Source organism: Schistosoma haematobium, chromosome 1, assembly GCF_000699445.3.
Source record: "Schistosoma haematobium chromosome 1, whole genome shotgun sequence".
NCBI lineage: Eukaryota > Metazoa > Platyhelminthes > Trematoda > Strigeidida > Schistosomatidae > Schistosoma > Schistosoma haematobium.
In genome coordinates this window covers 3,716,729-3,733,539 of record NC_067196.1, presented here as the reverse complement: position 1 = coordinate 3,733,539, position 16,811 = coordinate 3,716,729, and the positions used below count along the sequence as shown (strand labels likewise).

Here is a 16,811-nt window from a genome sequence, read left to right as displayed (position 1 = left end):
GCACTGCTGAGGAGTCTCACAACAGGACGAAACGGCCCTAGAGTACTTCTAGGTTTCCCATGGTGGTGTCTAACTTCAATTGACTCATGAATTCAACTATTCAATAAATTTTAAGCAATTAGTCCCTTTGATAAATTTCGATAATGTAATAAGAAGACGAAGAATTATGTAATATATTAGCACAATATATAAAAATAAAAGTTCAACTAGACTGGAAACAGGGTAAGAGAAGATAGGAATAATAATAAGAGTAATAATAATGTGAACACAATTCAAAACCCAACCACTCTGGATAATAAGTCAATATTAGGGCGTGTGAATATGTACCAAAATGGTTGCACAAACAAATAGAATCAAGTGACCCAATAAAGAGTAGATGATAAACATCCATCATCCTCTATTGCTAAACACATAATTGGAACAGGCCATAAGATTGATCTAAACTCGGCTTTTGTATAAAAGTGTAAAAGGGTGTATATTAAGGTTTATTGAAGCCTTAACCATACGAAAATTCAAACTCCCTTTGTGTGTTCAGAAAACAGTATGTTCTTACCTTAAACTTACCCTGGTAATATTGACTTATTATCCAGAGTGATTAGGTTTCGAATTGTGTTCACATTATTATTATTATTAGCCTTATCTCCTCTTACCCTATTTCCAGTGTAGTTGACCTTTTATTTTTTATATATAAATGCTCTTAACAAGTATCTTATGTGTGATCAGATTGTTCGAAATGTATTGCACAAATCTATCATCACATAATTCTCATAATCTTGATCTTCTTATTACATTATTCAATAAATATCAAAGAATCATGCCTAAACCGAATGAACAAAGTAACCCCATATTAAAGATAAACGTGCAAACGGAATCACACATTACTCTTATGAATAAACATACATACAATTATTTGACTTTTATCATCGATATAAAGTACATTTTTCTGAGGATGACCTCATATCAGATATTAGGAAGATAATAATTACAATACACATACATTTGACTATATGAACTGGAAAAAACAAACATGAAAGAACAAAAGTACATATTCAGTTCATATTAGTGTTATTTAAGAAATAGACAATTCACCTTCATCTGAGTAGTCACTGTCCTATTTTTCTAGTCTAGGATATCTATCGATTATATTGAAATGTGATCATCTATTTAATTAGCTTGACATTTTCATATTTTCACAGGTTGAAATCATGAGTCAGTTGAAGCTAGACCACCATTGAAAACCTGGAAGCACTGGACGGCCGTTTCACTAATCAATCATGTACAATATTACCCAGTCTAGCAGGTTAGTCACTATTTGAATAGATCAATGATTAAGTGATGTAGGCTCTAATCGCAAAAGGATACATTAATAACTTACAGATGATATATGAGTTCTACTGACTAACAGGACACCTGATAGTTCATAAACCTAACACTTTATAAGCAATGATGGATAGTGGTCAGCAGTGGAATTCAGTGTGATGCGCGTTTCGTCCCATTTGAGACTCATCAGCTGATTGAGCCTGCATCTCAGAGTTGATGTTCACTCTGGGACTCGAACCCAGTACCTTTTGCTTTAAACACCATTGCATTATCCACTTAACTAGTGAGTTCTGTTAGCCACTCTGAGATGCAGGTATATCCTGGTGACGAGTTCTGAATACGATGAAAAGCGCGTCAAACTGGATTCCACTTCTAGCCACTATCCATCTTTGCTAAGAATGCCTTTGAATTTAGGCAATACGTACACTACGCATATATGTCAATAAGAGACTGATTAATTGCAGTCCTTAACATCAATGGGAAGATTCAAGTAAACAATACCAAGTGAATCTAACACTTATTAGTTGAATGACATACATCTAGAACTAATTGACCAATACAAGAGCATTCATGTAGAAAATATTCTACCACAGATCAATCTCGATGCTGTAAATTACAGTTTATATAATAAAAGCACTGATGTTCATTAATCACAAAAATCTTGTGTATATTTATTTTAACGGAAACGTCCATGGAAGATGACCAGGTGATTTCATCTTTCGGATTGTAGGGCCAGTGCAATGTTACTAAGCCGTAGCTAAATCATCCGGCAGTTGGGTCACTGAATATGGAACAGATAATCGATTCCACGTCCACGTCAACAATAACCTACGCGTATCGATTAGTCGTACACGATGAACTGACCAATGCGGTGGTGGGCTCACTATCTTATCTGTACTCTTTCTTACAAATATATTTCCGTAGCAACGTCCTTTGTGTTATACAAACAGTCATAGTACCTTGATAAGACGAAGAGGTAGTCCAATTTAGGTGCTGACCGTGAGATGTAACTTCGACGTTAGCTGGTTGGTCGCACCATTCTCATCTAACTCGTGTAGGCCCCCAATCATTCAACAAAGATCATCTACGTTGGTGATCTACAGGGTCAAATAAAGGTTGGTTACTGAGTTAGACTGAAAAGGAATGTTTTCTCAGATAATCACTAAAACATTAAATAATGAATAGCAACAATACAATCATTTGTAAACATTTTTATCAATCGCAACACTTCTAACATTTACATCATAACCACTTATATATATAGGCTGATAAAAGTACATGACTGGATTATTCAACTTTTCATCTAATCATCTGACTTAATATACGTCAAGTAACCTGAACATAAGCCTAGATTCTAGTTTATATAGAAGAATGACATTTCGTTATATATAGTATTTTCGTGATGTGATTCTGTATCCATAAATAAGCCATAGAAATATTACAGAAATGTGTGAGATTACATTCTGGTTGAACGCCTACTTTACTAACTATGCGGAGAAATACATTGATTCTTATTTAAACACTAGTAGCAGTATAGTCTGTTCTTGTTTAAGAACAAGATAACACATGAACTGTTATATTTTCAATGGTAATTTGGTTTATTAGTGTCAGTTCTATGCCTTAGGAGTACTCGATCTCCAGGTAAGTGGAAGGCCTAAGCTTATGGATTTTTAAGCCGGATACCAACATTTTGGAAAACTGCAAACTTTTTGAAAGGACCGTTTTCGAAGCGTTATAATTGATGCAATGCGAGTAAATTATTCAGACACATACGTCAAGACCAGGTTCGTTGTGAAGTGGAGGCTGATACGGCCGATGCATTGTCCCTACTAAACGAAGTTTACTTAGGTGTACGTTTGAATACGCATGGTCGATCTTATCAATATTCCTCACAACTTTTCTCTGGGTACTGTACAGCTTCACAAAAGGATATCTTTATTTGTTTACTTTAGTGTAAGCGGGAAAGTAATTTATCTACAAAAAGAAAATTATAGATATCGCCACTGAAGATAAATACTACGGACTCCGTATTTGTGATTACAATGAAAATTACACAATCTATGTGATTTAAAAAGATGCATGCAGATAATGTGAATCCTTTAATCCATCTTAATAGTTAAGGGTAAACATTGTACTGTTCAGTAAATCTCTTTAATGCCTATTTTATACTTATGCTATTGCAATTTAGTTGGAAAAGTTGTTACTGGTGGATTTGAGATATTTCAAGAATGAAACAATTATCACCTGTGGAACTGGACGACCGTCGCAATATGTCGTAGATTGATTGACGTTAAAATTGTCCAAACGGATTCCGATTCTGTTTATTTATTTAAACATAAAAACATTGGTACAACGAGGCATTAAATAGATATGCGCCACATAAATCATTCGATTTATATGAGGGCTTGGTTAATACCCAGTGATTCTGATAGTAAGGCATTCGTAACAAGATTTGAAGGATTTTGGTCTTTTCCTAAATGGGTGCCCGATACAAAGAGGTCTCATACTACAACGCTTCTGGATTTTCAATGACACCACACATGAAATTAATCTACGACGTATGCAACCTATAAATCATATTATTAGTTATTTACTGCTCCTATTACAGACAAAGATAATTCCGTAGCATACTCGAAGATGCAAATACATAAGAATGAATTCTTTAAAATATAATCATGAACACGGTTATGTTGTTTACTCATTATCTATCATGTGATCATTCGTTTTCTTTTTAGAAAACATGACTAACTATCACGTTGATAATAACGTGAATTGAAATTGTTTCGTACGCATAAACTCACACACACACACACACACACACACACTAAGGCTACTACTACAACGATAAGTGTAAGATTAAAAGAAAAGAAAACACAAGGTAATTACTTTGATCCACAATGTCTGTCAAAAACATGATTTATATATATATAAATGTGTGTGTAATGCAACATGAACATGGTAACTGAAGCATTTTTCAGTGTTGTAAAGTTCTTGTTGAATGTACTTATGAAACACTAGTGATGATAAGTAAATTAATGATAATAATGAAGTACATACATAGACACTATTGAGTTATAAAGAATATAGAACAAAAGCAATACAAAACAATAAAGCTAAATTGGGAATAATAATAATAATAATAGTAACAATAATGAAATGTAATAAACGGTAGCAATATATATATATATATATATATATATATGTACTTTAAATGGAAGATAATATAAGAAGGCACAACATGATGAAAAGCAAAGATAAAAATACACATAATTTTCTATATACATATACATGTGTACTTTATTTAAAGACAATTTAGTTAAGTGTTTCATCCGAGATGAAATTCAACAAAAGACCATCAACATCTACATCATCATCAATTTCTTCAGTTGGTGTTTCAAATTCATTCCTGCTATCAGGATCTTCTTTGAGTTCGGATAAAATATCCAGGAATTCAGGATTACCTAACCATTGGTTGCTACTATTATTATTATTAATATCATTATTACAAGTAGAAGTAGTACTACACAGATGATTAATCGAAGGAGGTGTAGGTGGTAAGAGATTTGAGTCAGTGTCATCCTCTGCGCCATAATCAAGAGACGCGGAAGAAGAGGAGCGTTTGAATTTGGATTGAGTTGCAGAAACATTTGACCAATTAGAAAAACAACTCCTTGTATCATCTCGTTCTAAATAATTATCAGTATAATTTGACCGATTGATAAGGTTAAACGATCTTCGTCCTCTGATTCGATCGGAATAATCTGTTGTATTACTAGTACTAGTAGATGTATGATGTGAACGTGGTAAAAGAAATGACATTTCTTGATCACCAATAGCTGCACGTTCTGCAGGAGTCACCTCATAAACACCATCAACAGATCGAGCACTAGAAATTAAAAATCACAATATTCTGTTGAAAATAATTTGTAAAAATAAAAAACCCGGAATCAATGGAAAATCATAAACTTTATTTTAAAGAAAAAAAAAGGTTAATTAAATAGAATGAGAACACCTTTTAAACATAACAACTAATCAGAAGGGGTTTTTTGTGGAGATTGTATTAATTTCTACAGTTGAGATCATGAGTCAATTGAAGCTAGACCACCATGGAAAACCCACAACAGGACGAAACGGCCGTCCAGTGCTTCCAGGTTTTCAATGGTGTTCAATTGACTCATGATCTCAACTGTTGAAATAATAACTAATATAATCAAAATTAAATCGGATAACAGTATACAACAACAAATACTGTATGAACACTTTAAAATGAAGAAATGTCGTTGAATCTCATTAACAAACTATACATAAACAATAAACATGATAACTAAATGACACAAAACTTACTGTTTAAACCAATCAGTATAGAATTAGTTAAGTTTATCAGATTCAAGTACAATTTGATAACATATATAAAGTACAAAATCATACACAATAAGTAGTTTAGGGTATAGGAAAAACAAATTTCAATAAAAACAAAAGAAGTGATTCTCTTTACTACAGATTATCAATTATTATTACAATTCAGTGATGTAAACTGAAACTAATCCAAACACGAGATCAGACTAATTAGTTTCAATATGATGACAGAATATTTTAAACGGGAAGGTTAATATTTTAATAATTTAGATTGTTAAGCACAGTCGAGAAATAGGATAATAATCAAAATATTGTTAATACAAAAGACTGGAATTCCAATTGGGTGTGAGTTTCGATATGATAGTTGACATAATATTACTATCAGGTCGATTGATTTAGCGAAAACAAATTGCTATCCAGGACAAGATCGCAGACCAAGTTCAAAACCTTCAGGTATTTGATGAGCACTGCTGAAGAGTCTTCATGTTAAAACCAGACAGCTGTCTATTGCTTCCTAGTTTTGAATGGCCATATAACTGGCATCATTCCGTGATGTGCCCACAAATGCCTTGGTACGGCCGAGAGTGAGGAGAGTCAGCTCTCCCTCTACAAATGCTCTCACATGGCCACGTACATACAACCACTGCCACGGAAGTCCTACTCACTACCTTCTCGTGGCATTACTGTTGTTTACGAAATTGAGAAAAGCGAATATCCAGCGTTTATACCAGGTTGATGGATACGGTGGGTCTATCTAGGGGAGTTAAGAAAACCCCGATTCCAAACCAGTGTACATAGGCTCCAGGATCCTAAGAAAACAAATGGCGCATGAACCTATTGTTGATGACCGGCCACCATGGGACTGACGTTGCTCCACTGCCTTGTGGATCAGACCTTTAATTCAAAGGCACCGGGTGTGGCTCCCTAAAAAAACTGCCTGCTTCGGTTTGGGCTCCCGGACAGTATCCTAGCCGTAACACAAATCGAATGATTTATGTGGCGCATATGCATTTTCTGCCTCCTTGTACCAATGTTTGTCTTTAAATAAATAAATATAAATATAAAATTCCGTGATGTAAACCATGAAACTTTACAATCTCCACAAACCTCTTATTGTAAACAAAAGCATATTGGAACAGAATGACACATCTATATGAATAAATTACAAATCAAAAGAAATCCAGTGAAATTACAACAGGAGTTTATGTAACACACCATTGAACTGCTTGGGGTTTATCTAATTCTTTTTAAAATTTAGTACGATCTATTAGGTTAATGATCTCAAAGCTTTATCTCTAATCAGAAGGAATCTATGCAGAAACACATGTTAAAAAAATAGTTAGAACATATAAACCGACTGCTTAGTTAATTATTTGGATGTTGAGACAAGTCTAATTAGTAGAATCATTTAAGGTAATTATTTTCAGATTAATAAATATAAAGTAAACAAGGATAAATAAACCCTACTTTTGTCGTAAGCAGCAAGTCTTTAATAAACTATGAAGGCATTAATTGCATAATGAAATAAAACTGACACAATTAAGAGAACTAACAAGGAAGTTGTTTTGTTTTCTCACTAAAAAAAACGAACAATTAAAAAGATAGATTACTTACAGTTTGTCATGACGTAGTAAATTATCGACAAGTTGAACCATTTTTCGATAAGTATCTAATATATAAGGACATTTAGGCCTTTCAGGTACTGGGAGACCGGCACGGACAAATTCTTTTTCAATTAATTTCAAATCATTTAAAGATTTTTCAAATAAAGTCAAATTATGCTGTTCTTCACGTAATAATTGATAGGCTATTTGTAAAACTTGTGGATATGATAGTTTATCAACTGATTTAGGACCATTACAATGACCAAGATATCGTAAATCATCATTTGAAAAACTACATCGAATCAATTCATAAATAACAGCAAGTTCACGTCGACGACTACGTTCTTGTTCATTGTGTTCATCTCTAGCACGTTTGTCAGGACGACCAGACGACCCATTGGTATCTTTTGAATCTGTTTTGACTGGACGGAATGGTTTATGACTAGTGGATATTAATGAACTTCGTGGATGTTTAGAAATATAAACTGGATCTTCATCTGAATCATATTCTTGGAGAGGGAGATTCTGAGATAGAGGAGTAATTAATTTTCGACGTTCTAAACGAGGAAAGTGCTGCTTCCGATGTCTGGATATCGGTTGACTAGACATTATTAATTCTAAAATATAATGGAATTTACATAGGATGTGAACAAAAAGAATAGAGAGCTAAATAATATGAGCCACTTATGGTTATACATAAAGATAGTGGCTAATTCAATATGACAGATAGTCTCGAGTATTGTATAACTACAGTATTTCATAAAAAATATGACTTATTTATTAGTGCAGGCGTATATGCTCAGTTTTTAGCTATACATGACACGCGAAATTACTTGAGTCTGAATGAAAGTGAATTAAATTCTGGAGCTCTGACCGAGTTGGTAGATACGGAGGATCTACCTATGGGGATTGAGGAACTCTGGAATATATGGGCTCTTCGATTCTGAAGGAATAAATGCATAAATCTATTTTGGTCACCGACTACAATGAGACTGTATTTTTTGATGTTGATACACTGCCTTGTGAATTACACCTCAGTCGAAAGCTAGGGGAGCAGGCATCTAAAAAGCCTCCATTTTTGTACGAACATTCGGGTAGTGTAATCATTTTCAAGATGTTCTTCCGCCTTGTTATTCATGCAAATAATATCCACAATTGTTTTGTTACATTCATTGTTATTTTACATTCTGTTACTTATCTACTACTCTTTAGTCCCAATTTGTGTATTCTCGAACTCACCCAGCCGCTTGTCTGTGGACAGAGTTCTGTCCTATCTACGCGATTTCGATGCGGTGGATGATTACAATTCCAAATTCTTTCAAATATTTTTATTCAAAATGACCATTTTCAGTGTTCAACACTGATGCAGATGGAACAAATTTGGTCTCCCTAGCAGTTTCTCTTTGAGGTGGCGCTGATATTGCTTTAAGTAACAGACTAGAGGCTGCACTAATCAATTGGATCCCAAATAAAGGTTGTTAGAACAGAAGGCTCCTTCAAATTGAGAAAGAACTAGCATGAGGAAAGACGTTTTTAGTAAGCTTTCTTATATTGCAGCCTAGATTCAATCAAAGATAAGTTTCACTACAAGTGGTCTTCAGAAAGTGAGTTCGGCGGATGTGACGCCAGACGAAGACTTGAGTGCATAAGTGGGATGCCCAGACACATAGAAGAGTTGTCTGTGTAGGCAGTGGGGGTTAGCTAGGAGCAGATCAGACCATCGTCTATTTCTAGTCAGCAACAATTTTGTCAGCTATAGTCGATGTACAAACTGGCATTCTCACTTTGCAACTTAACCATGGACTCAGATTGGCATCATGAACAGCTACTGCTGAAATGGTTGTGTAAAAGACCTCTTATTTTGGGGTATTTATTGGGACTTTGTTAGTGGTTTAGTTTACGGCAAGCGTATCTAAGGTTTTAATGGTCAGAAAACGTTTAATCCCAAAAGGATTGGTAGAAGAAAATTGGCTGTAGCTTTTGCTGCAACCAAATATTAAAGAGTTACCTCTACGGTTAGTAGCCAGTCTACCGAGAAGTGTAGATGAGTATTAGGTGTCTTTTCCTGACGCCAGGAAAAATAAAGAGTCCCGCCTCTTGTGGTTGTGCAGAATGTCTTATTTATAAGCACCAGGCTTCTGCAAGCCTTATAAATCTTTTCGAGACACGTCGGTTCACTCGGGAGGTCCACTTATTGACTTAGAATACGCAGATGACATAGTCCTGTTTGGTGAAGACGCTGACAAAATGCAGTCTTTTGGTAGCACTAAGCAACAATGCCAGAATGTTTGGAATGCGCTTCTCTCCCTCGAAATGCAAGTTGTTGCTTCAGGACTGGTCTGCGTCAACACCTGAACTAAGGATAGTGAAGTAGTCGAACGCGTTGGTAACTTCACTTATCTTGGAAGTCTGATTAGCCCTAATGGGTTGGTGTCTGACGAAATCTCAGCACGGATTCGAAAAGCTCGTTTGGCTTTTGCCAACTTGCGTCACCTTTGGCGAAGGCGAGATATCCGTCTATCAATAAAAGGACGGGTGTACTGCGCGGCAGTCCGTTCTGTTTTACTTTACGGCAGCGAAACATGGCCTTTAAGAGTAGAAGACACTCGTAAGCTATTAGTATTTGACCACAGATGCCTTAGAAATATTGCTGGCATCTGCTGGGATCACCGGGTAAGTAATAGTGAGGTTAGACGCAGGGTATTAGGGAATGATGGTAAATCAGTTGATGAGGTTATGAATCTTCACCGAATGAGATGGTTGGGCCGTGTTACGTATGCCTGAACACCGACTACCACGACGTGCAATGCTATCCGGTATTGGAGATGGTTGGAAGAAAGTTAGGGGCGGCCAAACCAAAACGTGGCATCAGTGCTTGAAGACACTAACTTCTAGTCTGAGCCATGTTGGTAGATGCAGACTACTTGGTTGGGGTCCGCGTGACTTTCGTAACCAATGGTTGGAGACTCTTGGTGACATGGCTCAGAATCGATCACAATGGCGTCGGTGTATACACTCCCTGTCTTCTCTTAAACTAAGAGATTAAAATCACTTCATATCTTTCTTTCTACGAACCAATTCTTTCTTCTTGTACTATATCTCTATATGCAATCTTTCTCTTATATATTACCACCTTTGACCTAACCACTGCTATGAATCCGGTGTTCATCTCGTTGTGCTGATGCGGTGTGGTAACCTGGACCGATGCACATATGTGCCTGGTCCTACGTTGTAGCTGACTGACTGACTGACGAGTCGAAAACGACCGATGCATACTGTAACTTCCGGAAAATGTTTTAACTCATTTGAACCAATGGTACTAAAAACAAATGTGTAAGTGGTTTATTTATTTATTTGAACAAACATTGGTACAAGGCACCAAATAGATATACGCCGCATAAATCATTCGATTTATGTGAGGGCAGGTATACTAGCCCGTTACCCAAACCTAAGCAGGCGGTTCTCTTAGGGAGCCACACCCGGAGCCTTTTCATTAAAGGCCTGACCCACAAGGCAGTGGAGAAACGTGAGGAGATGCAGTACCACGGTAGCACGTGACCGACAATTGGTCCATACGCTATTTATTCATTCGGGATCCTGTAGCTCATGTGCACCACTGGTTTGGAATCAGGGTTTCCTAACTCCCCTAGGTGGGTCCTTCATATCCATCGACCCGATTAAAGTGCCTGACATTTGCTTCTCGTCCTCTCAATTTCGTAACCAACAGTAATGCCAGGAGAAGGTAGTGAGTAGGACTTTCGTGGCAGTGGTTGTATGCACGTGGTCATGTGAGAGCATTTGGGGGACAATCTGTGAGGGTGATAAAACGCTAATTAGTAACACCTAGTGACGTCTTCAACGATCAGAAGTGTTTTGAGAAACGTTCAGCTGGTCTGCTGTCTCAGCAACATCAATTAGATTATCCTGTTGTCCATATTCAGTGATAACTATAAAACCTAACGGGAAAAGTCCAGAAGGAACTCACTCTTGAAGCAGCATAAACATGGACAACTTACCTCCTGCTCTTTAAGGCTTGCATCATCTAGGAACAAATATAAGGGAATAAGTTTGCTTTCGACTGGGTATAAACTACTATACTTTACAGACTGATCAAAGCCAATAAAAGACTATTTCACAAGAAATAGATTGGCTTTTGTTCTGGTCGTGGATTTGTTGATCATATGTTTACACTGTGCCGAATGCTACGGTACTAACATACTTTCAGCAGGTTAACAATTGCTGTTTCTTAATAACAGGGCCATTTTTCGTTTGCTGAGAGAGGGTGTCCGTGAATTCCACAAACATTTTGAAGGCTCTGTACATAAACAAAACAGGCAGTGAGGGCGCATAACCATCTTTTTCCATTGACCATTTATTTGAACACGCAAATATCGGTACAAGTGGGGCACCAAATGCATATGCGCCAGACAATAACAATGTTATGAAGAGTTAGAGAATGTAAAGTGCGTATAAGAAAAAGGAGAACGACGAACAGAAATTAGTGTAAGTGAAATAATAATGGGAGAGGCAATTTAATTGACAAAACACAATTAGAAGGAATCCTTTCAGTTAAAGTTACGTTATTGTTTATGAAGTAAAAGTAAAAAGTTACGGCAAGACCGCCACTAGCTTCTATTCTGAACCATGTCTGATTACGTCTCAAGCCACTGTGTTGCACCATCTCTAGGACCCCAACCAGGGAATTGTGAAGGACCAACAGAGACCAGTTCTGTACATCTTTCATACCATGATACAACCTAACCACCTCTCCGGTTTTCCAGCTGGTCCCAGCGTCGGCAAACAATGCGCGACGTGGAATTCTCTGACACGACATTCGTAGGACATGTCCAAGGTAGTTACACTATCATTGCTGTAACCGAACACATGCCATGTTAGTAATGTAGAGGTTCGGTATTGTGTAGCTTGTTTCGATGTGATTGTCAAACTGAAATCAAATGTAGTTTTCGATTGGCGTTTGATAAACCTCTGAGTTTATGCTATCGGGAAAGGAAATCGTCGAAAGCTTGATGATTGTTGTAACTAACATCATGGAATGATCTTAATTAGACAATCAAGACTTTCTTCAAGTGACAATTTATGTGTCTGGATCATTGCAGTAAAATGACCAGAATCACTTAAAGGATGCAAGTTACCAAACTAATATCATCAATGAAGTTTTAGAATAATGATATTTGGTATAACTAATTTGTTGGAACATGATGAGCTTACATTTACGCAATGGCGTTGAGCGTGAGACAAATGTAGAAGTGGAAAACTGGTCGTTGAATTACCAGTATTGTACCTGTATCCACACTAATTATTAAAGTATATTTTCGAGAACGTTATCTATGTGTGAAATACCCTTTAATTTACTACCATACAATTACATGGGTTTGATTAGAACCACTTATAAGTACCCAATGAAAACTTAATTAATGATCGTAAATCGTCACACCCCATGTAATGCAATGGTCATTAGTCTTCAGTAATAAGGATAGGAGGTCTATCGACCTATATTAATCCTTGCAGTTTGTAATACTGTGGAGGTCCAACCTCGTTTTGAATATATTAACAGACGGTGCTGATATTACGTGTTCCGGTAGAGAATTCCAGTAATTCGCTACTCGGTGCGAGAAACGGAACTCCAGACGTAAACGGTTTGATCTCGGTTTTTGAACTTTCTTCGAATGTCCTCTCAAATGATCAGTTCTAGACGGAAGCAAAAGATAAGACATGTTAATACCAAGGTCATCGTTCAGTGTACGACAGGCCAATATTAGACCACCCCGTAAGTTAAGGTGTCTCAGTCTGTCTTCATAAGATAGGCCAGATAGACCTTGTACCATCTTAGTGATTGACAATAAGACAAACTAAGAAAGCATTTATCAAATGGATTATTAAACATAAATAAAAATATCTGTGAATACGGACGCATTAATAAAATTATACATTTCAAGTAAATTTGTTCAAGCTACAATATTGTCTAGCAACTATTTTCCAATGTCAAATCGAGGTGTGCGGCTGATCACTACAGAGTTATGAGCAGGCCAGCACGCCACTACGCACCTAAACAATCAGTCGAACCGTACTATGAAGCAATAGAGTTTACAGAGGCTTGATACAACGTAATTACGGACTGAGTCACTAGTTTGACAGAAATTTTTATTATGTGAAGCAACAGTGAAGTAATTATAAACGGGGTCTTACGATATCGAGCTAACTGTCTAAACGGGACGACATTGGATTGATTGAAGGCAACTGACAATCAATCTGTCTTTATTAATTACTGTTCGGAAGTTAGTGTAATCGGCTTATTTTAAAAATAAAGGAAACACTTATATTCACGCATACTTTCTGCCAATATGAAGACCTAACTACATTTCACTATCTATGTGTTAAAAAGTGAGGAAATCAAGCATCTCAAGACCTGTCTTTACCCTGAGGATGAAAAGTTTACAGGTGATCTGACTTATCATTACGCAATTAATAGTTACAACCCACATGTTGGGTTTATTAATAACCACTAAACATACATCACATTTACGGATTAAAGCAATTGTAATGTGCAGTGTAGCGTAAGGTACATACATATAAAAATATTAGGAAAAATACTCACAAAAATCAAGGCTAGACAACGTGAGTAATTCAAATATTAGAGCCGTACCGCAGCCAATTGTAAATCCAATATTCAATATATTCATCAACAGGGTTCACAAACCAATAGATTTATTTGCTTTCACTTCTTGTTGTTTCACGACGGTTTCATTTATTTGATAATATCTAATGTATGACATCCTAGTCGTTGTTTGCAGTGCTGGAGTTGTAAGTCGATTATTTGAGCGCCAAGAGGAGATGACTGTTTCAGAAGATAAGTGAGTAAAGTAATTAATTTGTAATCTGTAAGAAGAGGGCAAACGGGGATGATCATAAGGCAGGTCGTAAGTGGTTTCTGATTATATGGTAGCGATAACTGTGGTGATTTTTGAGACATGCATCAGACACAGCAGGTCCAACATGGGGACGTTATTCGATGAGTGAGTACATGTTTATCAAGTCTATTTTCTTAGCTATCGAATGAGGGTCTGTGATCATCCCAGATGGGGTAAATCTTGATGAGAGAGAGTGAGAGACTACCTGGGTATCTTTTTATGTGCAATTTTTGGGCGATTGCATCAAGGAGCATAACGATGATATTTTGATAATATGCTCGTTTTGGGGTGGCTTGGAATATCGAATATTTCATATCCCATTATTATATCACCTTATGTTCCCCTGCAGCTCAAAACGGCTAATCCGAAGTGCTGGAATTTGTCCTTGTAGGTTTTATGTTTTAGATCTATCACCCACTTGGTTGCCCATCTTCGTACTAGATCTATATCTCTTATGAAGAAAGGAGGCTCAAGGACTGTATGAACTTTAAGGTGTGGCCGTTCGTACACTCTAAACAGTGTTGGAGTGATCAAATCCAGTTGTCCAACCATTGACTAGTAAGTTAAGTTTTCTTTGGTTGTAGCCCATGTGTAATTTGAATTAGTGTCTAGTCTGTTTGCGGTTACAAACCTAATATCATGTTCTGAAAAGGCAATCGAGGGCGGATTCCCATGAACGGTGTCAGTGTTTTGTATCGACTGAGGCAGAATGTTCATGACTTGACATTTCGGCAGGTCAAGTTTTAACCCAATGTCTGCTTCTTATTCCCCTATTGTTGTAAGGTCCTTTATAAACTCAAGGGAATCCTTTTCGCTCCGTATTAACCCCCAGATCTTTGCGTCGTTTACGTAGTCCATTGCCCTCGAGCTAATTTTGCCTAGAAGACAGTTGGTAAAGATCGTGAACAGGAGTGAACCTAAGATTGTTTCTTGTTAAAGTTCTGATGTTGTGACCTCCTTGTAGTTGTCATGGATCTAAAGGGTGCCTGAGCAGGTCACACACCGCTGTACTGATTGCTTCTGCGCACTGTTTCAGGATTGTCAGTGGGATGTTGTCATATCCTGATGACTTTCTTAAACGTAAGGATTCCACCTTACCTAATAATAGTCCAAGAGTTAGTTGGATATCTCCCAGACTCTCAGCTGTTACTGGAATTCCGGTGTTCAACGCTTGCAGGCTGCTAGTTTAGCTTGTCTGTGAAGTTGGCACTAAAGATGTCAGCTATCTCTTAGTTAGTGAGATTTTTGCCATTTGGCTCTTTAAGAGTAAAAATTCCCTGGTTTAAAGGCTTTCTCTTAGTCATGAATCCGAAGAGATGTTTAGAATTAGCTTGTATTTCGACTGCGAGCTTCACCTGAAAACATTTCCCATAATTTCGGAGTTTGTATCTATTTCTCAATGCCGATTAAGAAATTTTATCAGTTTCTTCAAGGAGTCATTCCACTTATACCAGGCTCTCCTTTGGCTTCTAGCAAGCGTTCTGTGCTTCTCTTAACCCTGGATCTTTGCTTTCCATGTGTTTACTTACCCTGAAGTACAGTGCGTTGAATGACATTCTGAATCATGTCTAACTAACTTCGAATGGTCATTCACAGTTAGCCTCCAACATTACCGTAGCCGTAGGGGGTGTTGAATACTCTTCCTCATGGTCATGTAGTCTGGCTTGGTATAGGTAACGTAGGAGGCGTCCTCATCCTTCGCAAGTATCTCGTTCGTAATGACGTCAACCATGACATGGTGGAACATACGTATACAAATATTATGAAAATTACTCACATACTGCAAAGCTCGACAACGTGAATAGTTCGAATATGAGAGCCATACCTCAGAAAAGTATAAATATACTTTCAACGCATAACCTGTTGTGAGCAGGACAAATACTCAACTGCACATACAACAGGTACATTTATTCCGGGCAGAAGATAATAAGCCGTAAGTGAGTACACAGTAATCGAGAGTTATCGTTTCAAGACCCTCCATTGAGGAACTGTGTTAATACATGCTGGAAGAGCATTTTGGATAGGGCCTGTTTTTTCCTGAGGTATTTATACTAGTTAGTGATTACGATGTACTTGACTGTGCACTTATAACGAATCCCAAACTTAGTTCTTTCATCATAAGCAGAGATGGATAGTGGCCAGCAGTGGAATTTGAGACGTGCATTTTGTCCCATTTGGGAGTCATCAGCTGGACGTACCTGCATACCAGAGATAATGTTCACTCTGGGACTCAAACCCAGTACCAACCACATCAAATTCCATCGTGTTATCCATTTACATGTAGTAGATAGCCATTAGTCTATGGAATGAGGTGAAGTTTAATTTATTTTTACACTGGTAGTTTGAATCTTCTCATTGATGCTCGGAAATGCAACTGGTCGGTGTCTTTCTGGCATATGTGCATCCTGTGCCAGAAAAAGACCGACCAATTGTTTTCCTATACATCATTGGGAGATTAAAACAACCTATCCAAAAATGAATAATACGTCCAGTTGTGTTAAGGTAGTTCTATCATGTCTATTTTACGCTAATCGGGAACGGGAATGAATCGAGTGGTGTCCAAGTTGACTCGTCTTCTCTCTCTCTTGATTGTCAACCAGTC

At 37.1% G+C, this 16,811-nt stretch overlaps 1 protein-coding gene across 4 annotated transcripts; it reads right to left on the bottom strand.

The window, feature by feature from the left end:
• Positions 1-4,202: 4,202 nt before the first annotated feature.
• On the bottom strand, positions 4,203-14,074 carry MS3_00004878 (uncharacterized protein; the record flags this gene model as incomplete). 4 transcript variants are annotated; one of them, XM_051212854.1, is made up of 4 exons in its annotated part: positions 4,203-5,206; positions 7,291-7,897; positions 11,297-11,635; positions 13,897-13,944. In XM_051212854.1, the coding sequence occupies 2 exons, from the start codon at positions 7,887-7,889 to the stop codon at positions 4,633-4,635; spliced, it is 1,173 nt and encodes a 390-aa protein (XP_051072937.1). In that variant the 3' UTR covers positions 4,203-4,632. The 4 variants fall into 4 exon arrangements, with proteins under 4 accessions (XP_051072937.1, XP_012793595.2, XP_051072938.1 ...); XM_012938141.3 differs by lacking the exons at positions 11,297-11,635; positions 13,897-13,944 and adding an exon at positions 13,999-14,074; XM_051212855.1 differs by lacking the exon at positions 11,297-11,635 and having other exon boundaries at positions 4,203-5,230; positions 13,897-13,942.
• Positions 14,075-16,811: the final 2,737 nt, after the last annotated feature.